This window comes from Gouania willdenowi, chromosome 21 (genome assembly GCF_900634775.1).
Source record: "Gouania willdenowi chromosome 21, fGouWil2.1, whole genome shotgun sequence".
NCBI classification, from domain to species: Eukaryota; Metazoa; Chordata; class Actinopteri; order Blenniiformes; family Gobiesocidae; genus Gouania; species Gouania willdenowi.
Genome location: NC_041064.1, coordinates 12,282,734 through 12,308,727, shown reverse-complemented (window position 1 = coordinate 12,308,727; position 25,994 = coordinate 12,282,734). Strand labels below are relative to the sequence as shown.

The following is a 25,994-nucleotide window of genomic DNA, read 5'->3' as shown; positions in this document are numbered from 1 at the left end:
ACATAGTTTGCATTGCATTTTAACAAAACGGTTCATTTGCTATAGAAGCAATCCAACCATCAAAAAGGAGTTATAAATCGTTTGTTTTCTCCTAAACTAACAGGCATACGTCTCTTAATTCTTTTTTTTAGGAGAAAACACTGAATCGGTACATAATGGTCTTGTGGAAGTAATTGGTTCTTTTCCTCATTGCATAATATTAATGTGTTTTTGGCTCTTTTGGTGTGTTTTAATAAAACTTCTATACCAGACTTTGCTTTACTAATAAAACCCTGTAATGGAAATTACAATCTTTAGAAAACTAAATTTGCCCTCTGGCTTAGACCAAGTCTCATAAGTCAGAGGAAGTAGTAGTAGTACTCTAATGTGTGACTAATAATAGACAAATATATGTGCAATATTAGTGTTTGGCCTTACTTGATTAGTGCCTGTAATTTTCTGTGATCACAAAAAATTAACAGAAAAACGAAAAATCCATCTGACATGCAAAAAGCAATCTGATCCGTTTCTTTTTGCCTATTTCTCTCCATGTAAAATCGGGCATCCATCATTTTTCCATCATGATACAAAAATCTCTCCCGTGCAAGTTTTGGGACAATATCTTTCATTTACACAATATTTTTCAGCAGAAAACCAGTCACTGAACATCTTTAAAATGTGACAAATGAACCAATATGTTCAATTCCACCCATATTTCCATTCGATCGCGTTCGCTACTTGTTACGGTTTGTCTGGTGACCATATCATCCTGTGATTGAAAATGAATGCAGAGTTCCATCTGAAGTGTGTTTTTAGTGTGTAGCTGTTGGAGTATTAGTTTAACTGGTGGTCATTTTACCAGGTGACACCATCTCTCTAATTACACAGATGCACTGGGGTTCATGCAAAAATCACATGAGTAATTCACCGATTGGTGGTATTAATAGGGCTGAACAATTTTGGAAAATAATCTACCGGTAATTGTGATTTTTTTTCTTTCCCTTAATATTACGGTTGCAATTTAATGTGATTATTTTTTCCAAGGGCCTCTTGTCATGTATTTTTCAATGAACACAAGCAATACATCAATCTGTTTGATAATAAACAATTTCAGAGTTATTTAAACTTGAAATAAATATAAAATATGAATTTTGAAGCACAGATTACAACAATAAAGCAAACAAATCTGTGGCTTTACCTCTTCAACATATTTAACTAACTTCACGTTTCATGAAACATGCAAACATGTGGACTGCACTTCTTAAACACTCTCTGAACTTAACAGGACAGTACAAGACGGGACAAGAAAATAAATAAATTGCAGCATTTGCGGTTAGAAAATTAACATTTTATATCCCGATAGTATCGCAAATGCAATTAATCGTTCAGCCCTAGTAATTAAAGGTTTGAAAAACAACATTTTAGCACCATATGTATTTCCATTGTATTTTAAACGGGTTTCTAAACATGTATCTAAAATTCCTCTGATGCATGTAAAATTAATAACATAAATTGACTCTATTAACCATATTTAGAATGTGTGGTATGATTTCAGAAAGTTTAATAGCCAGTGAACTCATCTAAACAGGGAAAGATGATGTAGCTGTCAGAACAGAAATGGAAAAGTTTAACGTGACGCGGAAATGGGTGAACCCTAAAACGGAACGGGAAATCTGAGGCTGTACTTGATATGGTCATTCTCATATGTGTAGGTTTGTATGTGTTACAATTAATTTGCCTATAAACAAATACATAACTAGGGCTGGGCCATTTTGCCAAAAAAAAGAAAAATTCGAGTTTTGATTCGATTTTTTTTTTTAAATTCTTTTTTCAATGCACTTAAAAATGACTGAAGACATCAGACATATTGTCAAAAGTGCAACTTTATTGCTGTGATTGTCCTCAAGAGTAAAAATTCATAAAACAATCCCAAAAGGAAATGAGGCTCTGTCATTCAACTATTTCAAGCTTTAACCCAGGTTTAAGCAAAACTGCAACAGCAACTTCACAGTAGCTTAAATTTTCTGATTAAGAAATCAGATAACTACATATTTCATACTATATAACATTACAATTAAAAAAAAAAAAAGTCAGAAAAAACTGTGGTGGGGAAAAAAAAAAAAAAATCAAATTTTTTTTTAAACTCCATTTTGCAAAATGAAAATTGTATTTATCTACAAATTCGATAAATCTATTAAATCGATGTTTTTGCCCAGCCCTAGCCATAACTAGAAGCGAAACCTGATTATTATTATTATTTATATTTTTCCTTCAATTCAACTGAAAATATGATCACTTAAAGTGCACACACAACTAGTCCAACTACATTTCACTGTGTGACCAGTGAAGCAGCAGTGCATGACGAAGCAAAGATACTGTATTTTAAACGGGGGATTAGAGCTGCAGATTCTTTAGACTAATTAAAGCTCACAGAAATGTGCTTAGCGAGAGTTGTCACAGTATAAGCAGGACACCGACACCACATTGACCAAAAGAGTATACCATCAGCGGTGTGCATGAAGCACTGTGGGAAACACAAAGATGTCTCTAGAGTCGACACACAGGCGTTCTAGTGTGAGAGCAGAAGGACATGTTATGGGAGCCGTCACATGACTGGGTGGGAAAGAGGATTAGTGTGTGATCCAGACACTGATCTAAAACATCCAAGCAGTGGCCACTGGTCACACAGTCGCAGACACATCATTTTCACTCAGATATTCATGTTTGTGACTTATGATAGTGAAGATTTGAAAACTTTTGATAATTCATACATAAGCAGATCACTATTGCTAAATACACAAAATCAATGTTTAGTTACTTAAAAAAAAAAAAAAAATAAATAAAAAATAATAAAAAAAAATATATATATAAAGATTATACAGGGCAACTTTAGTGGGCACCAGTACATTTAGTGATATGTTCTAAAGCAGTTTTTTCAAACTTGTTTGGCTCAAGTATTGATTCACTTATTTCTGAATCCAAGTGACCCCTGAGTCCAGCTCCAACATTTTGCTCAGAATACTAATAAAAACACAACTATAGAGTATTTAGTGCCTCATGAATACATTTTTATCATTTCCTGTCATCCCCAGCCTATTGTCGGACCAAGACAAACCCTTGTACAGTATTTTCAGTAAATGTTTTAATCAATTCATTTTCATCATCATTAAGATTATTTTAAACCAAAAATACACATTTTAAAATCTCCATATTTTTCATTCTTTAATTCTCTCTCTCTCTCTCTCTCTCTTAGTACCCCTTGTAGTGTTATTGTACCACCATTTGAGAAACATTCCTATTAATGAGTTTTGTGGTCTTTTTGACCTCCTATAGTTTAAATAGTGTTTTTTTTTTTTTTTTTTTTACTGTTCTGCACATATAGACAGGTTCATATTTAATGTTATTGATAAGATTGTTATTGGGTGTCTCTCAAAAATTGACTAGGATAATTCATCTAACATTGGAACAGTAATAGCATTGTAATAACATAATATATTACTGAGGAACAGCATTTCAACACAAGCTAAATTATATGAAACACGCTTTTAAATGAAAAGAACACTGTATAACTAGAAATATTTTTTACATCCTCAAATTATTTATATTTTATTTTATTCATTAATTATGGATTTTTGACCAAATGAAGCCAAGAAAAACTTACATATTGCAGCATTAAATCAAAGTTAAGTGTGATGATTCGGGATGAAATTATTTAATATATCATAAAGTTTGAAGGGCTTTCTCCTAACTTGTGTCCGCCTGGCCCCCCCTCCCTCCATCCCACGCGCATTTCTCACGGTGACAACAGAGGTGACTGAGAGCATTGAGCAAGGCAGGAATTGTACCTGCATGCCCACAAATCCACAGAGAGAATTCGATAGTAGCACAAAAACTGAGCTCAACACCAGTGATGATGAAGCCAAAGCCTGCAGATGTGCAGGAATGAGATGGGACGGATGGACAGACAGCTACGGACAGATGGAGGACACGTACTGGCTAAAAATGTCACTAAAGTAGAGCCACAGCAGCATAAAGAGCCCGGCCTGTGTGGTCCCACCCTCCGGTAACGGTAACACCCACCTCTATCTGCGCCTCCGTCCTTCTCCGACTCCTGATACTGATGAGAGAACCACTCTGCTCCAGCATCCTCACAGCACTGTTGTTAGACTCAGAGGGTGAAGCAACCCCTGCCGCTGCGACTAACGTGACGTCACACTGACGGGGGAAGGGACCAATCAACGTCCACTCCGATAGGCTCTTCAGCCAATCAGCTCAGAAAGTGAGAGTGAGGCTGTCGTAGCATGTTAGGTAGATACAGTGGAGAGTTTGTGCCACATGAACATGATTTACAAAGTTCACGAGACGATACTGGGGTCACAAAAACGATCCGACTCGATATTTTGGTAGAGACAAAAAAAAAAAAAAAAAAAAAAAACACATTTAGAAATATAACCTTGCTTTTAATTGACTTACTCTGGCACACTTGAATATACTCTGGTTATGACTATTTCAATTGCAGTGTAAATAAATTAAGCATCAACATAAATAAGACATTTTTTCCATTTAAAGTGCAAGAAGTTTACTCCGCAAATAGAATACCAAAACAGAGACTGGCAATCCATGCCGTTCTAAAATTACTTAACCAAATCACGACATTCTTAAAAAAATAAATAAAATAAAATAAAAAATCCCATTAGCGCATAAACTTTGCATGACCATTTTTATTTATTTATTTTATTTTATTTTTAAAAATATCAAACTAGAACAGTCCCCACAGCCCAGATTTCAGATATGGAAATATTTCACTTCAATATGTCTCCTGCAGTTAAAAAGACATATTCGCTTTGGGGGAGAAAAAAAAAAAAGGATATTTCAAATTAACATTATAAATCATGTATGACGTTGAATCTGAAATATCCTGTTTTTTGTTTTGTTTACTTTTGTAATAACCATTTTCATAACAAAAATTTTGTATTGTTTTATTATTTAATGTTTTTGTGGACAAGGACAAAACAATTTGGCTTTTTTTTTTAAACAACTCAATATTTGAAATTAGATTTGTTTTTAATTCAAAGTGAACCTTTTAGCATTTTTCTAAATCAATAAATCAATTTTGGAAAATATAATATTTTCAGGTTTTTTTTTTCCAGTATCTTAACAAAATAGATTATTCCTGAATAATCAGACTGAATAAATATTTTTAAAAACTAATAACCAATTAAAACATGGTAACAAGATGTGGCTGTTGCTGCTAATATCACTTTGAAACCTAAACATTGCTTCAGATACTTAGTGGAGTGGGTCTACACAATATCAAGCAAGTAGGCTACTGCTGTCATAAATTATGATAACTGGAATTTGTTGTGACTGTAAAAAATGACATAGGTCAGCAAACTCCATTGTACCTGTCAGATGTCGTTCCTGAGGAGTAATAATAAAATGAGTGGCTACATAAGAATATGACTATTTTTGCTGCTTCCATATATTACTGTCGTAGCTTTTTCTTGTTTTATCCCACATGAAAAAAGCTGACTGTGTGGTCAACCATAGGGCATCCTTGCCAAGCAGCCTGTAGAGGAGATTATCTCAATGACCTCAAGGATCATGTGGCTTACTCACGTCCCCTACAAGTGTCACGGATAGATCGACCCATGACCTAAAGCTGGCTTTGCGTACCTCAGGTTCACGTTCAAGATATTCAGGGTTAAAGAACACCTTACACAATGAAATAACCACATAAAGCAAAATAATTCAATAGTTTATTGACATTAGATCAGCAATATTGTAAGTAAACCAGCCTGACAGCGTGACATAATCAGGAACTTTTTGGACAAAGAAAAGTACAAACCAGCTAATCTAAAAAAAAAAAAAAAAAAAGTCACTATTCCAAATGAGTTGTTAAATGTTGGACACACCCTACGAATTCACATGGTTTCATATTATATACTTACTGTATCATAAAGGAAATAATAAGCAGTTGCTTTGGGTCTGCACACCAGGTGCTACGAGAATGCAAATGCAAAAAGTTTCATTTGCTGAGAGGTAAAAAGGGCCTGAACATCGGTACAAAAGCAGATAGAAACTGATTAGCTCAATGGTTACAGTGGAAAGACCTGTACAAAACACAAATTAACTTAAAAATAAAACAAATAGGGTAAAAGATTAAACCCTTTGGGTCAAAAGTATTTTCAAAATACCATTTGGATTTTTCATAATTGACTAATATTCAAGAGTAGACAAGGTTTTGAATAAAACATGGGCAATATTATTTTATCTTGGAATTTAAAATACTGAATGGTACCTCCATGTGCAGCTGATCTTTAGAAATTATGACAAAAACTACACTTTGTGATAAACTACACAGGGATAATCACATCACGGATCACTTTCCATACTTTGTGTGTCTTTCTCTCCGGCTTTACATCACATCCAGGCTTCCACATCATTTGCACGTATTTACACCTTTCCCTTTCTCACTTTTCTCATTCTTCTTAATCACTTCACTGTTTGACCTTCTTTGCTACACTTACTGTATCTTACCTGTGGGACAGTTCTTTGTGAGTGACTTCTTGTACCATTCAGTTGTTTATATGACAATGAAATCTTTCAAAGGATGCTTCATGGGAACGGCCTTTTGTGTTGTTGTTGTTTGGGTGACTTTGGGAAGTTGTCTGGAGGAGGCCACTGTGGTTTAGTCAGCTGAATGTCTTCTTCGATTTTGAAAGCTTTCATTGGGGAATTTGACTGCGGAGGCCAGACTACAGAGATTTTATTGCAATGTGGTTTGCTTTCATTAAGTGTTTTTGTCATTTGGTTTTCACTAGTGTGTGCCACGTCTACTGAACTGATGGTGCTCATGGAATATCTCCATTCCAGCTTTTCTTCTAAGGGAATAGGTCCACCGCTTCCTGCAGGAGGTTTCAGCCCAAGTCCATCATCGTGAATTCCTTTAGACTTGAGGAGTTGTTTGTAATGGTGTAGGCAGTAGAAATTTCCGTAGAGGGAGACATAATTTCCTACACTAAAAAAAGGAAAAGAAAACACAACACAAATATAAAAAAAGGAGTTTGTGATCTTATACAAATATCTTCATTATAAATGGTGTAGATTCATATTTACCAAATGCAATGTTTACCTTAATGTACTTCTGCAGTGTTCACATCGGAAACAAGACTTATGGTACTTTTTTTTGTCCACAATCAGAGCATCCATCGGATACGCTCTCCTCCGGCAAACCGAGCACAGCTCTGACTTCGGCACTCGAGTCTGTTTGAAAGAGAGATGTTAGCAATGTTTCCTGAACAGAGTTGCGTTCAACCAACTTTGTTCTAAAGTGATGTCCAAAGAATAATGAAATATTCAGCCAATCTCCTAAATTGGCCCTGGAACGTTTGGTTTGGGATTGTACATCCAATGTTTTGGGGGGTTAAGGGAATAACTGAAGAGTTTTGGTGAGTTCTTTTGTTACACAATCAACACCTAATTCTGCTGCCGGTTCAAGGAATGAAACCGACCACTCTCCAATCAAACAAACTCATGGTATGATGAGTATGTGAAGTGAATTAGTGAACACTAAATCACAAATTGCTTTGAATGTCCATGAAAAGCCCAATATAAAATCCAATGTACTATTGTGAAGTGGGAGGCAGTGGCTCAGGTGGTAGAGCAGACTCTCGTTTTGAAATGCGCAAAACAATAAAAGTAAAGTCATAATTTACAACTGTTGTAAAGGGTGTCCCTATCAGATATTGGTATCAGATTTACTGAGATTAAATGTCACGGGTCTTACCTCTGCAAAGAAGGTAATACATTCACTAGAATGTATTTATTTGTTTGTTTTTCTGTTAGCAGGATTAGGTCAACACTACTTAATGGATTGTAACCCATTTTTAATCAAATATAGACCTCATGCCATGAAAGATTACATTTTAAAGGTGATCGGCCGGACCAATGTGCTGATTCTGAATCAGTTTAAAAAATTGAAAAATCCCTAATTATCTCATCATTGGTGAAATTTTAAGAATTCCTATCTCTGTACAACCTTTTTGAAATTTGACTCTGCTATGTTGGGTTATTTACCTGATTACACCAACAAGTTCTATCCGGATCGGATCCGGATTACACATTTCCTACTGGATCAATATTATTGGGGATAGAAATGTCTTACAAGCCTTTAAAGTGTGAATGATCATGGTACCATGATCAGGATCACTGATCCAGATAACTATGAATATTTGGCAAAGGATATTTGGCAATTAGCATTGGTTTGCACTTTCTGAATGCTCTTGTTTTGTTATTAATTGTATTCAATTTGTTTTGTTTGATTGACATTTGATCAAGCCTTTACTAACATTTCTCAGCACAAAATAAATAATAAAAGTATTTTTGATTCGTGCCCATATAGGACCGATACCAGTATCAGCGAACACTCAAAACTGAAATATCGGTATAGTATTGGAAGTGAAAAAATTGTATTTGGACACCACTGGTATTAGCTACACAACATGATTTTGCATAAAACAAGTCTCAGATGTAATGTGCTAGTATTACTGCCATCATGCGCACATTATCATGCAAATGTTCTAAGGTAACTGAGCATCTGAGGTGGAGGAATCTAATGAAAATGGCTCTACACAATCCTAACGATGCAGTATTTAAGAACAATACGTTTATAGCCTAGAACTCAAATAAAAAGATAATCCAAAAGTATTAGTAACATTCTGTAGTCCATGCCATTAGTTTTTGCTGTACCATGCTAAGTTTGTTTTACCCGATGAGACGATGTTGGTCTGGTGTGCTATTTGAGATGTAGATTCCTCAGAGACGGTGTAGCCCAGACTCTTAAAAACAGTCTCACTTTCCAACCATGTTTTATGGAAATTTCTCAGCAGTTTCTCTGTCGAATCCTCATCATATGTTTCAGTCCGCCTCACTGCAGCAGTTTTTCTTTTAACTGCATCAGCATAGGAGAAAGGTACTTGTTGTTGGCTGGACACACTTTTCTCAGAATGCTCAGTGACAGCTGTCATTCTTTCAGCGACCTTAATACCGAACTCATCGACATTTGAGAAATGTTCTGTGCTAGATTTGGTTTCAGAGAAGGCTGATGGTTCTGCTGGCACAGATTCTAAATCATTCTCCTGCAGAGGGATCAGGCTGATCTGCCTTGGGCCTCCATTTGTCTCTTGAGGACTTTCTGGCTCTGAAGTGTCAGCTTTTGCTTGGCTCAGAGTTGACACAAGCTCCTCCTGATCCGTTTCTTCTTCTTTAAATGATGAACTCGGCTCACCGAGTTTAAAAATATTTTTAATTGCTTGGATGTCAAAAGTTGGCATTTCCTGTTCAAAGCTGTTCACTTTTTCTTTGTCGCATTTTGGGCTTTCAGTGTGGTTTTGAAGGCTCTCAGCGAGTGGCGCGGACTCATGTCTGATCTCTGTAGGATTTTCTGGTGATTCAAATTTGTTTACAAGACCAGACAAGTCAGCCTTGGGAAGCTCCTCCTTTTCTTTGTTTTTGAGTTCCATCTCGCACTCCTCTGTGTCTGAGCCCAATCGTTCAGGAATAGCAATGGGCTCCTTTCGCACGTAGACCTTATTAGTTTCTGCTCTTTGAGCCTCTTCAAAAAACTCCCTCTTTTCTTTGACAGTTGCAGATGACGGTTCTAATGTAAATGTACTTTTATCTAAATCTGGGTCATCTTGACCCAGTGGTATACAAGTCTGTGACTCACTTTGTATTTCATTTGCATTTAGATGTGGAGAAATGAGAGTGTCATGAGCAAACTGTAGATCAGACTGCTGAGCTTCCACCACCTGGGACTCTATTTTAATTTGACGGTGAAATGTGGGGGGTGACTCGACAATTTCTGATTTCCTTTCAGCGATTTGATGTGTAAGCAACGGCGGTGGGGTGACACCTCTGGAGAGTTTGGCTGTTGTGTCTTTTAATCGGGGCAAATTTTCAGCTTTGTCAAAAGTTGGGGAAGGTGTGATTCTGTTCAAACGAGATGTTGGGGTTTCACACCTGCGGGGCGGGGGTGTGGGAGGGGTGGGGGGCCTGTGGAAAAGAGTAGGTGAGGGAGTAACTCTCTGAGGTGAGTCAGTCCTTCGAATAGACTCAATAGTGATAAAAGTTGGTGAAGGGGATCGCATTCTGAGGGATGGCGAGGGAGCGCGAAGGTCAAGAGACTTGCATACGGTGACGTCCTCTTTAGTTTTTTCTTGGGATGTCTTTGTTTGGTTTTCAACCTTTGTTGAACCAATGCTGATTTTTGAGATTCGTGCTGTTGTCCCAGAAATAGTTTTTTCCAAAACTGACTCATACTCATCCTTTTCTAATGTTTCATCTGTCCAGTCGACCAGTTTAGCCTCTGCTACTGTTTTTATGTGTGACAGAATGTCTTTATTAATTTCAGATTTACCTTTTATTAAAGATGTTTTCAGTTCGCATTTTTTGTCTGGGGTCAGGATCCAGTCAGGGATTGTATTCAGCAAAGCTTTCACAGTCTCAGAATCGTCCTTTTCTGAAACAGTTTGCATTTCAGAAATGAAGGACATTAACACTTTGACATCTTGTGTCTGACAGTCATCTATTCTTTCAGCTATGGAGTTTACTAGTTCTTTTTGTTCAGATGCTAATGTCACTGTAATTGGGACTTTCCTGCTTTCCTTCTCACATTCTTTTGTACTTTGCAGAGTTACTGTCGTTTCTTTCTTTTGAGATCCCTTTGTTTGGTCGTGAACTGCTTTTAGTTGCTGTGAAATGTCGTTCTCTTTGCTATTCTCGGTGATGACTTCTTTCTTAACGTGATGATTCTCCTCTTTTGTAGTCTTCTGAATGTGGGAAAATGCCATTATCTCTTGAGTTTGGTGAGTAATTTCAGAAGAACATTCTGTCTTTGTTTCAGCAAAAATTTCTTTACTTTGAGCTAATTGAGCAGCTCCTTTAGACTTTTTGCTCTTCTTTTTCTTTTTCGGAGGAATTGGAGTTTCTGGTTGGCTGTCAGGTTTGCTCACTGGAACAACAGGCACAGAGGGAACAGAGGTGGCTTTTATTTCTTTGGGTTCATCGAATACTTTCACCACAGCAATTTCCTTAACTTCTACTTTCAGATCTTTAGAAACACTTCCCTTATCCCTCTGGTGATCAATTGCAGAATTTTCTTGTTTGCTGTTCTTTTTCACCTTTTGGCTTATTTTCCCATTTTCCCCATCTGTATTAACAGCTGTTTCCATTGGCTGAATAAAATCTTTTTCTTTGCATTTGGTTGAGGAAAGAACCTTTACATTCTTGCTCGTGGTGACATTGTCTGTATTAGTGTGTAGGTCAGAAACAATACTACTCATCTGCACAGTTGATGTTTCAGGTTTTACTGCTGTAGCAAGTTTCCTGTCTTCATTTTCAATATTCGATTTTCCAATGGAGTGTTTATTTGATTTATCAGCTTCATTTTTAACCACATTCCTTGAGCTATGGACATTGTCTGTGAAGCCAGACGCAATGGCCTTAACAGACTGAGTAGTTTGCTTTGAAGAAACAGATGCAGTTTTCTGAGTAGTTGTGTGCATCTGCTGTTTTACAGCTGATGTCTTTTGAACACAGACAAGCGTAGAAGTTTCATTGTCAATGGTTTGGTTAGCAGTAGATATATTTGTGAAGCTTTCAAGATTTTTATTCTGATGAGCAGCAGTGTTTGAGACGACAACGTGCTTGGATAAATTACATAAATGGGACTCTGAATGTACAGTCACACCTGTGTTTTCATCCTTCTTCTGGATTATTTGTGAAGTTTTGTGACCCCATTCATCAGTATCTTTAGGTGAAAGATTTTCAAGAGCAGCACTGACAGAGTCATGAATTAAACTGGGAGTAGGAGTGGTTGGGGATGTGTTGTCCTCACGCAACTTCCGGTACTTTTCCTCTGCTTTTATTAATGGCGTGATAAACTTACTCATTTTTCCTCTCATGGAAGGTGGAGGAGAGGGTGGGGGAGTGAATCTCACAGGTGCAATGTAAACTTTCTTGAACGGTTTAGGTGACTCTGGTGGCAGAGGGACTTCATATGATACTGTTTTTTGTGTCTGTGTCATTGACTTGGATTCAATGTGGCTCTTTTTTACTGTTCTTTGAGATTTTGTATCCATGGCTTTGATTTCACTGAACTCCAATCTACTGTCCAATTTTGGTACAGGATATAAAGTAGGAGCTTTTACTTTTTTGACGGTCATCTTTTTTGCTTTTGCTGGTGCAGAATTAATTATGTGTCCACCTGGCATGTTTTCCAGCTCTTGTTGAGATGGAGGAGGTGGAAGAAAGTCTGGCTCACTTGTTGGTGGAGGTGGTGGGGGAAGAAAGGGATCGATTTCAATATCCAAGGAGGGAGGGGGAGGTGTAGGAGGAGGAGGAAGTACATCAGTGTCTGTTACTGGTGGAGGTGGAGGTGGGAGAGGAAGGTCCAGGTCTGGTGTTTGGGATTTTAGGATGTAAACATCTGTTTTCACTTTGGTTTTGCCTTTTGTTAACATCCCTTTTTGGTTGGATTTCAGATTACGAAACTCTGTTCTCAATGTTTTGATACCGTGGTTTTGGGTGATGGTTTTGTGCTGTACCACGGTGGTTGATTGTTGTGCAGATTGCTGCACAGAGGTTGACTTTAACTCAGTTTCATTAGAGATGGAGTGATTGATTTCTTTAGAGGATTGGACCAGGTTTGCACTTTTAATCTTTTGAATGTTCCTCTGGCCATCAACATTTAAGTTTTTCGCAGGTGGGCCCTCCTTGACTCTGACTCTTCTATATGCGCCAACTTTGGGACTTTCCCGCTGAGCGGTTTCCAATAGGGACTTAATAGTTCCTTTAACATCACCCTTTATCACCTCTTCTTTCTCGAGTTGAGCCTGCTCCTGTGTCTCATACAATGACTTGATTGACATCTTGACGTCCCCCTTATATTCACCCTCAACGCTTGAACTCTGTTGTATTTTCGGTGAAGGCGGAGACTCCATTAAGGTATGAATCGCTCCTCTGACATCTCCCTGAACATCTATTTCTTGCTGATGCCTCTTCTTCTCGCTGGATGCATCTTGTAGACATAGCATTGCTGTGTGTATATCACCCCTCAATATTTCTTCCTTTTCAACATCCCTTACTGCTGTTTTAGCCAGCTCCAAAGACATCATTGTGGCCTTCACATCTCCAGAAACTAAATCCTCAATAGCAGTCTCAACCCTTGATGTTGCTGATTTCTCCAGGGATCGCAAAGCCCCTTTGATATTACCTGGAATAATATCTGGCTTTTCCACCTCCTTGTACCTTCTCTGAGCCTTTTCCAAGCACTTAAGTGCTTTAGGTATGTTGCCTTTCACCACCTCTTCTTTCTCTACAACAACTGTCTGATTCACAGATTCCGACAATGAATTCAGAGCAGCTTTTAAATCTCCTTTGACTATTTCTTCTTTTAGATGTCTTTCCTGAGAGACAGTGGGCTCTGACATGAAAACCTTCACTGTATTATGAACATCACCAGGTATAACATCTTCAACTGTACGCTCAATTTGGGATTGGTTAAGTCCAAGAATACGTTTTGTGCCTTTGATATCACCACTGACAATTTCCACTTTATTTGTGCTCTCAGATGTAGACTCACCAGGTCCTAAATGAAGCTGTTTAAGATAATCAAGAGCCCCAGACTCAATGCAAGTAGAGTAGAAGTTAACATTTCCCCTTTCACTGTCATCAATCCTTATTGTTGCTGCATGATCTGTCTTGTCTGTGCTGGATAGTCTTTGAAGTGCACTCTTTATATCCCCTTTTACTATTTCCATCTTTCCATCATTTCCATCTTCTTGCTTATTCAGGAGGGAATATATTGTCATTTTTACATCTCCTTTTTCATCCTCTTGGATGAGTATTCCATGTTTTGTAGATCTGGCCTCAATGAAAAGATTGCTTATAGCTTCCTGAATGTCACCACGTAATATTTCTTCTCTTTTAATGTTGGAGACACTCTCTTGGCTGAATAGTTGCTGCATGGTTGAGCTTATATTACCCTTCTCTTCAGAATCAATCACAATCTGCTGATCTTTTCTTTCCTGTCTGTTCAGTAGGTTCACCATAATAGTCTGCAGATCTCCTCCGATTATTTCCTCTCGTTGAATCTCAGGGGCCTGCTGGTTCATAAGCTGATATTTTGCCATCCGGATGTCACCAATTTCATCTGCTTCAATGAGTACTCCTTTTGAGTTTACTATCTTCTGACTATAGAGTTCTTCAAGTGTTCCCTTGACGCTTTTGCCAAGGATTTCATTTTTTTCCAGCATTTTCTCGTTAAAGTCATCAAACGGCGTAGTTTCAAAGAGCCACGTTGTTGTTTTTACATCTGCTTTGGGAATCTCCTCTTCTGTGACAGTTGGTTCGGCTTCTTCGTTTGACTCTTTAATGTGGTCCAGAGGATTTTTCTCAAAAAGCCACACTGAATGTTTCACATCCCCCTTTGCTACATCTTCTTTTTTGACAGTATCAATCAGATTCTCAGAGCTCATGCTTCTTATTTTGTCAATTGACTGGGTTTCAAATCTCCATTTTGCACTCCTGACGTCTCCTTTTTGTATCTCGCTCACATTGACAGTTTTAACACATTCTTGTGACAAGCTATCGGACTCAAAGCGGTTTTTATTTATTCTAACATTACCCCCTTGAATGTCCTCAACAGTTTTTATCAAGGACTTTGTTTCGTCAGCAATCATATCAAGAGGTTGTGTCTCAAATTTCCACTTTGCAGACATGACATCTCCTTTTTGCACATCTTGTTGAGTGACAGATTTGATTATATAAATCTCATCAGTGTCCCTGATCGCATCGAGAGGCTTGGTTTCAAATAACCACCGTGTTCCAACAACATCTCCACGTGTCATCTCCTCACTTGTGACAGTGGTGACCTCATGATAATGACCCTCTTTGTCCTGAATGGCATAAAGGGGCTGGGTTTCAAACATCATGGTGTAGTTTCTAACATCACCCTTCTCATTTTCATCACAGACTATTTTTCCTGTTTTCACCATGAGTGAATCCAGCTCAGAAGAAACATCTTGGATTTTATCCAATGAGCAGGTCTCAAAAATGAAACGACCTTTGTTCACGTCTCCTCCTTGTACGTCAATCATTGTCCGATTGCAGACTGATTCCTCTTGGCTATCATGTATAGTGTCTATGGACTGGTTTTCAAAAAGCCACTTGCAGTTTACCACATTTCCTTTTTGTATGTCTTCCGTCTGAACTCTCTTGAGCTTTTGCATCTGTTCGTCCGATGTGGAAGTCATAACTTCAGATGTTTGATTTTCAAATATATACTTCATTCTTGATACATCTCCAGACTTAATATCAATCTCTGTGACACATTTATATGACTCTACCTCCTCCCCTGTGAGGTTCTCCATCTTCTCTGTCTCAAAGAGAAAACAAGCCATCCTCACATCTTTCCCTCTAATGTCCTCTTGCTTTACCGTACATGCATTTAACACTGTTTCTGTTTCGTCATGGATGGTATCAAGTGCTTGCGTTTCAAAAAGCCAAGTACAGGTTTTTACATCACCCCTGTGTATTTCTTCTGATTCATTTTCACCCTTCAACTCTATTCTTTCATAAAGGACATCCATTGGCTTTGTTTCAAACAGCCACTTGCAAGTTTTCACATCCCCCTTCATGATATCAACATTTCTATTTGTCATCACAGTTTCTTCATCTTCAATATTGCTAAAGAACTTAATAGCATCAAGAGGCTGTGTTTCAAACAGCCACTTAGCGGTTTTAACATCACCAGACTCTAGTTCTTGTTTGGATATGCCCTTGATGACTCTATACTTGTTGGTGCTTTCATCAAACTGATCGATTGGTCGTGTTTCAAACATCCATTTGCATGTTGTCACGTCTCCTTTCACAATCTCCTCACGACGCACAGTTTTAACCTCGTGGAAGTGCCCTGAGCTGTCCTGCATTGCGTACAAAGGTGTGGACTCAAACAAATTTTTGTTTGATTTCACTGTGCCGGATGTCAAACCTTCAATGATAATTTTTTGAGATTCATTCCTTGAGTTTATTTCTGTACTTTCAAACTTTTGCTTGTAATTTGAAACATCTACTTTATCAATTTCCTCTAGGTCAATTGTTCTCACGACTTCTTTCTCTTCGTCTCTAATGTGCTCCAGAGCTTGGCTTTCAAATCGCCATTTCTGATGTCTAACATCACCTTTTTCCTCATCAATTGCAACTGTTTTTCTCAGTTTTCCTACGTCGGCCAAGTCTTTATTGTCTTCATTTGGAATAGTTTCAAAATAATGTCGCGTTGACTTCACATTTCCTGCAATAATTTCTTCTTTAGACAAGGAAAAAGTATTTGAATCATCTTTTAAAGTATCCATTTGCTGCGTCTCAAATACCAAGCAGTTCTTGCGAACATCTGCCTTGCAACTTGTGCCATCCTCTTCTGTGAAGTCATGCGCAATATTAACAGTGCGAGTGATTTCTTTTTTCCCCTCCCTTATGAGTTCTAGAGGTTGACTCTCAAACCGCCACTTTTGGTGTCTTACATCCCCTTTCATTTCTTCATCTACTGCTGCCCTCTTCAGTTTTCCAACCTCAGGGCAGTTCCTTCTGGCAACCTGAGGACTGGTCTCAAAGAAATGCCTTGCAGACCTAACATTCCCCCCTATAATGTCTTCAATAGTCTGAGGCTTGGCATTGGAGTCATCCTTCAGAGAATCCATCGGCTGTGTTTCAAATACCAAGCAGTGTTTGCGAACATCAGCCCCAACTATCGCTTTCTTTTCGATTTGAAAGCTTTCCCACTCATCTTGAGAATTTATTGTTTTTATCTCAAACAACCACCTGCTCCAATCACCCTTATTGCTGTCCTCCATTGAAAGACTACACAAAAGTTTCAAAGGGCTCAGTTCATGACTTGTCATGTCCAGAGGCTGGGTATCAAAAAGCCAACGAGAAGCGATAGAGTTCTCCAATTCAGTTTCAATTTTACGCACAGACTTAATTTCCAGCATCTGGCTCAACTGCCCCATGATGATGCACTTAAACTGAGTTTCAAATGTACTTGTTACAGTTTTTGTTTCTTCATTAATTTCTTCTAAGACTGACCGAAGATTTAGTAGGTGGCGCTCGTCAATTGTTTCTGTGTGCCCCAGGCATCCCATCAATTTATTATCAATCATGTAAATGGTAGCATTTCCATCCTCTTCTGTGAACGCAACCTCTTTGGTTAAATCCTCTTCAGTACAAATTTTGTTCAACGTGTCCATCGTTTGGGTTTCAAACAACCATGCTGCAGCACGAACGTCGCCCTTGTCAAATTTATTGAATTTGTTTTTATAATCTGTTGAGTTGGTATTTTGTGAGCCCAGCTCATCCATAGGCTTCGTTTCAAACATCCAAGCTGTTTGTCTTACATCTTTTCCCAGTATCATTTCCTGTTGGGTTATGTTTATTTTGTTGTCTTCTTCCACATCAGCAACCTCATCTTTAATGGCATCAAGTGGTTTATTTTCAAACATCCAACGCATTCCTTGTACATCCCCAGGAAGAATCTCCTCCCACTCCCCACCTTCATCATCATAAACATCACCACCGCCATCCGTATATGTATACTCCTGCCCTTGTAGGTGCTGGTTATCGATATCATTGTAGTCAATTAGACAGTCTTTCTCAATATTCTTTCGAACTTCTGGATGAATGTGTTTGCAAAGACGTTTCAGCTCATTCATACTCTTCTGCTTGAAGTAAGCATCTCTGTTCACTGGGTATTTGGGAGCATTCACTGATACCGGAGGCTCATGTGACAAATGGCATTCCCCATAGTTTTCATTGTCTGACATTTGCAGTAAATCTGGAGGCGGGGGTGGAAGATAATCAGGATCCTCAGCTGGAGGGGGTGGAAAGTCCTCACAGTCCATCACTGCCGCAATTGTTTCATGTGTTTTTTCAGTCATGGACGGTTGACAAACTTCATTTGAGACAATGTTGTTCTGAGTCACACCGGAAGACCACTTGGATCGGTTGATGTCAAGTCCAATCTTTGTAGGACACAAAAGTCATCATTTGTGAATAATCACCAAGTATCACTTATTGAATGATTGGACAGCTAAACCTTTATACTCTTTTTATTACTCTTTTAACTAACAGCAGTAAAGTTTAAACAAATCGGTGTACTTTTAAAATGGGACACTAGTTGAACACAAGCACATACTAATTCTGGTAAGCATGATTTAATGGACTGTCTTTAATAAACAGGGCCAAAGAAAACTATTTTTTATGATGATTCTAAAGACGTTTCTATTACATGTGGTAAGTTTTCGAAGTTAGGATCAACCAACCTATACACGCTTATCAATTATTATATTAATAGCTTTATCTCCTGTGCAATGTCTGGCCTAGACCTTCTTTTGCCTCCAGCCAAAAGAGTCCATTAAACAGTCAGAAGGACTTGTTTAGCTTTTTCTAATATATTGCTCAAGAAAAGTAGAATACTTTACCTTTACTGGTTTTTGTGGAGCAGCCTCTCCTATTGTTCTTTCAAAGTGATCTCTCAGTTCTTTAGTGGTGTACCGTGGAAACTCCTCTTCTGAAAGTCAGCACAACCAAAACAACAAAGGCAGGGCTTATACATGAGTGACAATCTGCACAGAAAAATCTATTTATTTCAACTACAACCTACCTTCTTCATTTTGATGGTTTTCATAACTGGATGTGAAGTTGTTCTCACTGTATGACGCCTGTTTTTTTTTTTGTGTCAAAAGAGAAAGATTGAAAAACATTATTGACTATAAAATCTAATGCAGACATAGACAATTGGTGGCCCAGGGGCCAGATATGTCCCTCTGTTTAGTATAATGCGGTCTTCAACATAACCTGACAACAAAACACACAAAATAGTTGTAAAATGGAAAAAACAAGAGTAAAAATTAACAAAACGACTCCAAAAGCACACAAAATCACAGCACAATATATAAAAAGGCCACAAAGATGGAAAAAAACAAAACAAAAACACAAAATACAACAAACATAATACTAAATAATTCAAAAAAACACACAAAACAACAGATTTACACAAGATGACTCATGACACAGAGAAGAAAAAAACAAAAACAGAATGAAAAAAACAAAATAACATAAAATAACACACAAAAATAGACAAAGATAGCAGTAATGAAATAAAAACCCATTGTTCTTTCCTGTGTTACTGTTCAAATTTGTCATTTTTCCTCAATGGTGACATGAATGTTAATAATGACAATTATGGTTCTGTGGTGAATTACCAATCGAATTTTGTACTTGAAAGATGAAGTTGTTTACCATCATCTCTTGATCAAAATGTAACTGTTGACTGCCTGGGATGACCTGTCTGCTCCCGCTCGACACCGTCCTCTCTGAGTTTGACGTTTCCTGCGAAGATGAAAACGTCTGTTGTCAGACATGGTGAAGGTATAGACCTACATTCACATTTCTCAGCCAGCCAAAGCTTAATTACACAACTGAGAACCAAGCAGAAAAACTAAATCCAGATTGGTGGATTGCACTTTGAAATAACCAGGCACACATGGAATCATGTTGTAAGCGAATCTGCCATACTGTTGCCTTATGCTGTTCCATGAAAGAAGCACTTTTACATTCTTTTTCAAACACAAGCTCTAAAATGTTGGTAAAAACAACTGATTAAAAGCTTTAAAATCAACTTTTAGCCTGAATTGAAAGCAGTGATGTTGACAGAGGCAGTGGCACCGCCAGGTGTGGAAAAAAATTTGAAATTAAAGGTTTTAAAGAGACTTTTATCCCAACGTGCATACAGTTGTGAAGGTTCTCCACCAATGCCCGTGTCCACTGCCAGCACTGAGCGTTCATTCAGCTGTTAAAGGACATCATACACTGTGCGATCTGTGCGTACTATGAAATTGAATCCTGGCGGCGCCACTGGACAAAAGACCAGAATTACTAGAACACCAGCATAAGCTTAATTTATTCATTGTCTATCAATGTATTGACATGTGACAAAATGTTTACCTGTACTGTTCTGTGATGAAGGTGAAACTGGGAAACATTGTGCGATGCTGTAGTGGATTCCTGGCTCTCGAATTGTTTCCTCACACTTGCGAGACCCCCAGGCAGGGAACAGACCTCCAACTCCTCCATGACCTAACAAAGCAGGAAACATCTTTAGCCGCCTCCCCCACTACATGACCTGATATCAAAAGGCAGCTTAATGTCACTCTTTGGTCAAATGTGGTTCAGAATAATGTTGAGCAAAATTTCTGCTTTTGCATTACGATGTTACACATAACTACATGGTGGTTTACACAAAACCATGCTATGTACCAATATTTCAATTTTAGGCTTTATTTACACAAAAAAATACTATATATATATATATATATATATATATATATATATATATATATATATATATATATATATATATAGTATTTTTATATATATATATATATATATAAGTATTGGCCCAAGGGCCATATACTTTGGCCCTTGGGCCTCAAGTATATATATATATATATATATATACATAAAAAGAAGCCATATCGAATCTACATATATGACGTATATTATTTAATTTAAATTATCATCTATTCACACTCTTTAATGTAAATATTGGAAAAGATAGCTACCTCATGTTTACTTCATCATCCTTTTGCACTACTTGTCACTATTATCTTATTATGTTATTTAGTCTTGTATATATTAGTCTTTAATTATTTGTTCATATTTTTAGTTGATTGCTATTATCTAATGTTTACATTGTACAGAGCCAGCACAGTCTACCGAAGTCAAATTCCTTGTGTGTTACCTGGCCAAAGAAGCTGATTCTGATATCGACGTGCAGAGGTGTCAAACTCATTTTTGTTCAAGAGGCAAATACAGACCAGTTCAATCACAAGTGGGCCACAGATTTTAACCGGGAAAACAAACTAGAGTTCTTTCAACAATAACTTACAACTGAATTATTTGGTGATTTACACAATGATTCAAGATTTCTCTGTCATTTTCACTTTCTCCTGCAGGCTGAATTGGATGCCGTGAAGGGCCGGATTTGGCCCTTGGGCCTCAAGTTTGACACGTATCAAAGTAGAACAAACTGCTACCATTTAAACAGCCTTCTGGATTGTAGAAAAAGCCTCGGAAATCAGTGATAAATATTTTCATGTCTATGACAAACTGTCAGATATGTGTAAAATCTCATACTTCCATTGTTTTCCATGTAGAACATGCATGATTTCCCACTGGGTGTAAAACTGTTAATAACGATAATACTGCGAGCAAATGAAGATTGAGATGACAAGCCCACCTCCGGTACAATCTTGTTCTATTGCACAAAGTCGACAGATAAACGAACCCTTAGGCTTTGTTGCAGTGATGCAGGTTTATGTCTATTCTGACAGCTCTGGCAGCTACTACAGATACAGGCTGCAGTTGATGTAATGCGTTTCCATGCAGAAGGTGAAGTACCCCACTGGGGATGGTGTTGCCTGCTTGCTTGGAGACAGCTGGAGACGCAGCCTCACGGTTGGCCAGTGGGATGACCTCTGAGTCCACAGAGTGAATCCTGATTCCTCTGGGTAAAATCTTTCCGGATATCCAGCCCCTGGTTGAACCTGTGCTGCCAGCAGCTAAAGCAGAATAAGCCAAACAATAAAGAAAAGGTCTTTTTTTCTGTGAGTCGTTTGATTACACACCTGCGTCACAGATTATTTAATACCATAAACTCAGGCCCTGCTGTGTAAGTATTATTCATGGATTTGTCTTCAAATAAAAAAAAAGAATGTAATGCACACCTCACCTGCAAGAACAATGATAAATCTGTACCTCAGCCATTCCTGATGACTCGTTAAAATTGTTGTGCAACCAAACATGATCTATTATTCTGTCTTTCACGCAAACAAAAAAGCCTTATTGTGTGAATTTGTAACTATAGTTCCACAAAGGACAGTAAACTGTGAGCTAATTCTTCCAAGGTGCCGTTAAAATGCAGGCAGTGCTTTAGTAAGAAAAAGGGATGCTTTTAAAAAAATACTCTACAGGGAAATCATTGGAATTCCATCTCATCCTAAATTCTGAAAGCAGAGGTGAACACAGTGGTGATGGCCTACATTTTAATGTTGAAGAATTTCTGTTTGTACTTAAAACATTTTAAACCAAACCTTAAAAAAAGGTCAAATCCAATGACAAAATCAAAGTCTCCATCATTTGGAGTGTGACTTTTAAAATAATCATTATTGTTGCATCATGAATGTTCATGTCCGATAATTTGTGCATGGAAATCATTTTTTTTTTGTTTTGTTTTTTTAAAGGCCAAGGCTGCCATATTCTGTGTAAGTAATAAAAAAGTGTCGATGTGCATTGGTCGCACATTGACACACACCACCAATTACACAATATATTGTTGACTTGTTAAAGCTACACAAGTAAACACAGCTGTCTCCCATGTTGCACTTCATTTTATAACAACCACGCAACTGTTTTTGTTTTTATTTTTGTTTTTGGCTTTACTACTTTAATATTCAGACTTTCTGCTGCTTGAAAAAAATCTAAACTTTAAATAAGTACAAATCTAGAATATTTCGAGAGCTTATGTGCAACATTTTCCTTTGTTTTCATTTTTTTTTTTATAAGACTTTATTGAAATTATTGTATAAAAAAGTGATTTATAAAATGTTAACCTCTGAATTGTTTGAATGTATTTCACGCATAGAATTAAACACAGTGTAAATGTAATTCAATGTTTAACTCACACATTTGTGATGTTCTTGTTCACTGGCAAAGACACTTTGCTCATACTGGATTTTATGACATCCCAGAGCAAATCACATCCAAAACTTCAACTTTCCTGAAAGTGTTTCTTCTATCCATTGGACTTGACTTTGCACGTCTAATAACACTATTAAATAGTCAGTTAAATCACGCTGAAAGTTTAACAGGCTCACGACCAACAAGGCAACCATAAATCCTTCCACTTTTATTGTTTTTGCTCATTACAGTTATAAATGGGACTTGGATATACTCCATTATATCCAAGTAATCTTTACACATCTATCAGTTCAAGAATGATGTAACTGTAATTTGGTGAAGTCAAACAACAAGCGATTAAACAACTTTGCTCACGGGAAAACATTAATTAAAAATATAGAGGAGAGTTTAACAAACCCTTAACATTTATCTTTCAGTGAGTGTTCAGTGAGCCAATGCCTTAGTTTAAATTAAACACATCAAATAAATGACTTTTGCATCACCAGCTTTAGTAAAGGACAGAGTAATAAGGTTCACTAATTATTAAATCAAGTGAAGGAAGATCTTTAGCGCAGTTTTGTCTGGAATTGACACTTTAGAATTTTTTTTTGTTTTGTTTTTAAAATCCCCTTTATAAAGAGGTTATTAATCATTTTGGGGAATAAAACAAATCCACTTCTGATCTCAGCATTATTATTAATTTGAGAAGCAAGCAATTTAAATTCATCAGAAATTTAGATTGATACTGTGAATTATGCACTGGTTGAAATAACCTTTATAAACAGCAATAAATAATTAAATAAACCCAACAAAACCTTAATTGTCCAGTAATTGAGTCTTGTTGGTTTATTATCTATATAATTCACCTTTAGCTTTACAGTAGTATTACACATCTCTCTTTTCAATAACGTCATGGTTTATCTTTAGCATTAAGCAATGTAGAGGTTAAAACTGAGCCCCAGCATCATATGTTGAGTTCATGAAAGCAAATAGACTGTGAATACCTGTGGTACGACAAAAAGTGGGAGCTGGAAAAAAATAAAAATTGTCAACAGGCTCAGGCTACCTCATGACCTGACAGCTCAAATATCAAGAAAGTGAAGCAATCTAGGCGCCCTAAGTACTCACAAAAATAAATCCAGCCTATTTAAAACTTAACTGCAATGGGTCGTGTTGCTCTGGGAAATATAGATGAAAAAACTGGGAGGTCAAAACTATTCTGTGTACGTAAAGATGCAGAAATCCTGCTTTGACTGCAGTGTTTTTGCCTTCAGTGTTCATTATTTCATGACCTAAAGCATCAGTTTGCATTTATTTTAGAGATAAATATTTAATATATTCTCAAGCCTTAAATGCAGCAATAATTTGTCCAAGTGATATTCTGAGTGAGTAGTATACGCTTCACTCAGTATGAGGATAAATGTTCAGAAGCTGCCTCGCATACATATCTTACAGCTTTGCAATGGTTTCGCTTTAGCTTCTCAACTCTTTTTTTTTTTTCATTCAGAATGAACAACATGTTTAAAGAGAAGTCGACCTGTCTTATAGTCGTGTTAAAAACAGAAGCCTTCCTTAAGCTGTGTGCTACCTACCAGGGAAGAATTATGAAGAATAGCAACTCAGAGAGTAAATCCCACAAGAAGGCCTCTGCAGCCCCGGCCTGCAGGGTCCCTCCAAGCCAAAAGCAAATCCCAGTGCGAGTCGGAGACCAGCTCCAGTCCTATGCGTGTTCACCTCTGTCCAACGAGCACACGGTGACAGCTGATTTTATTTTAGACTCTCCGCCCACTTGCAATAGATGGACCTGGGGTGTGTGTTTTTTTTTTAGAGTGAGGCCTTCGTGCTCTTCAATGTCATCTCCTCAGAAAAATCCATATGGAAATAGTAAGACTGCGACTCGCAGATGCTTAAGCACCAAATAAATCAGGTCACACTGGGTTTCATCATCACACCTTCCGTCATACCCCACCAGCTGCTACCGCCTGTCATTTATGTCAAAGTACGCAGAAACAAATCCACAACAAATGCTTTGGTAATCTCTCGTTGTTCAGCGTCCCACTCAAAGCAGTGTGAAGTGGACCTCAGTCAGGTGCAATAATGGTGAAAAGGCTCGGCGACAGCGATGTAATGGTCTTTGCTGGGTTGAGGAGGGTTAAGGAGGTCGTAAATGCAGCTTGAGATGAGACTGAGCGTGGAGGAGTTGACCGGCTGATCTTGCTGGGCCTACTGGAGATGGAGGCGCCAGGCGGGCTTTGGTATGTCATAGAAAGTAGAGTAGACTTAAGTTTGGAGACATGATCTGTCTGCCTGGTGTTGGCACTACCCCTGTTCATTCACAGAATGTGTAACTCACACCTGTGTTTCTAAAGACCACCTGGTGAGAGGAGAAATTACTCCTGCAACATCTGAATTTAATCCAGCAATGATCCAAAAGCAGATCAGACCTTTGAGGAACACTTTACCTCATTAAGTGCCATTCACGTCTATAGACGTGAATTGTGTTTTTCGACTGAGTTTGCTAGGAAACAGTGTGATGAAGCTCTCCGGTGAATATCTAACTTGTACAATGATGTAGTGACCAACTGGTGACATGTAGATGGCAGCAGCCCACCTTTGGATGAGAGATCAGCCATGATGGGCAGAGCTCAGAGGGAGAGGAAAAGAGTTTACGAGACAGAAAATGGCACTACGAGAATAGATGCTGAAGTCCCAGCAGCTCACACTCGACCAGAGCATAAGTGGACTATTGAGAGTGTCGCGATGGTGAGCGAAAACGACCAAAAAAAATGGGGCAAGCGGTGACACTCGGCATGTCCGAGAGAAGGAGGAAGTTGCGTGTGTGGAGAACGACGGGGGAGAGACTTGGAGTAACGCCAAAAACAGTAAAAAAAAAAAAAAAACTATTTAATTCTGAACCAGATAGCAAAATAATAATAATGTTGCCATCAAAAGCCTGGTCTCAGTGTTGTTTTAGTAGTTTTATAGAGGGAAACCAATGTTGAGGTGTCACTGAAGCAAAAAACAAAAAAATTGCTTCAAAGTCACTTATAGATTTTTTCAGAAAAAGCAGTTTTTCTCAGCTTCTTGTCACAAACTGGCGATTTGCCTCTATTCAACTGCTGATTACAGAAGAACGCAACAAGCTAGAAACGCAATAATTTTTTTCTGATGTAATTAGAGACTTTAATCTTTCAGAATCTGGTTTCAGACTTCAGATTGTC

General features: G+C 37.8%; 3 protein-coding genes across 7 annotated transcripts in view; 1 reads left to right on the top strand and 2 right to left on the bottom strand.

The window, feature by feature from the left end:
- Positions 1 to 4,136, bottom strand: part of b3galt1b (UDP-Gal:betaGlcNAc beta 1,3-galactosyltransferase, polypeptide 1b) — a 51,221-nt gene extending 47,085 nt beyond the window's left edge. The window contains exon 1 of one of the 2 annotated variants that reach the window (XM_028436957.1): positions 4,060 to 4,136. The gene's annotated coding sequence lies outside the window, so the exon portion shown is untranslated. The remainder of the gene's footprint in view (positions 1 to 4,059) is intronic. The other variant, XM_028436955.1, reaches the window with a different exon arrangement.
- A 2,647-nt stretch (positions 4,137 to 6,783) lies between these two features.
- Positions 6,784 to 24,655, bottom strand: xirp2b (xin actin binding repeat containing 2b). Of its 4 annotated transcripts, none has more exons than XM_028436444.1 (9): positions 24,366 to 24,655; positions 21,501 to 21,656; positions 20,041 to 20,172; positions 19,336 to 19,425; positions 18,698 to 18,755; positions 18,516 to 18,604; positions 8,750 to 18,056; positions 7,115 to 7,245; positions 6,784 to 7,000 (listed from the first exon to the last, which is right to left on the bottom strand). In XM_028436444.1, exons 3-8 carry the CDS (start codon positions 20,167 to 20,169, stop codon positions 7,154 to 7,156), a joined length of 9,765 nt encoding a protein of 3,254 aa, XP_028292245.1. In that variant the 5' UTR covers positions 20,170 to 20,172; positions 21,501 to 21,656; positions 24,366 to 24,655; the 3' UTR covers positions 6,784 to 7,000; positions 7,115 to 7,153. The 4 variants fall into 4 exon arrangements, with proteins under 4 accessions (XP_028292245.1, XP_028292244.1, XP_028292246.1 ...); XM_028436443.1 differs by having other exon boundaries at positions 21,496 to 21,656; positions 24,366 to 24,654; XM_028436445.1 differs by lacking the exon at positions 24,366 to 24,655 and having other exon boundaries at positions 21,383 to 21,505.
- A 307-nt stretch (positions 24,656 to 24,962) lies between these two features.
- Positions 24,963 to 25,994, top strand: part of LOC114455297 (cysteine/serine-rich nuclear protein 3-like) — a 60,077-nt gene continuing 59,045 nt past the window's right edge. The window contains exon 1 of the mRNA XM_028436447.1: positions 24,963 to 25,028. The gene's annotated coding sequence lies outside the window, so the exon portion shown is untranslated. The remainder of the gene's footprint in view (positions 25,029 to 25,994) is intronic.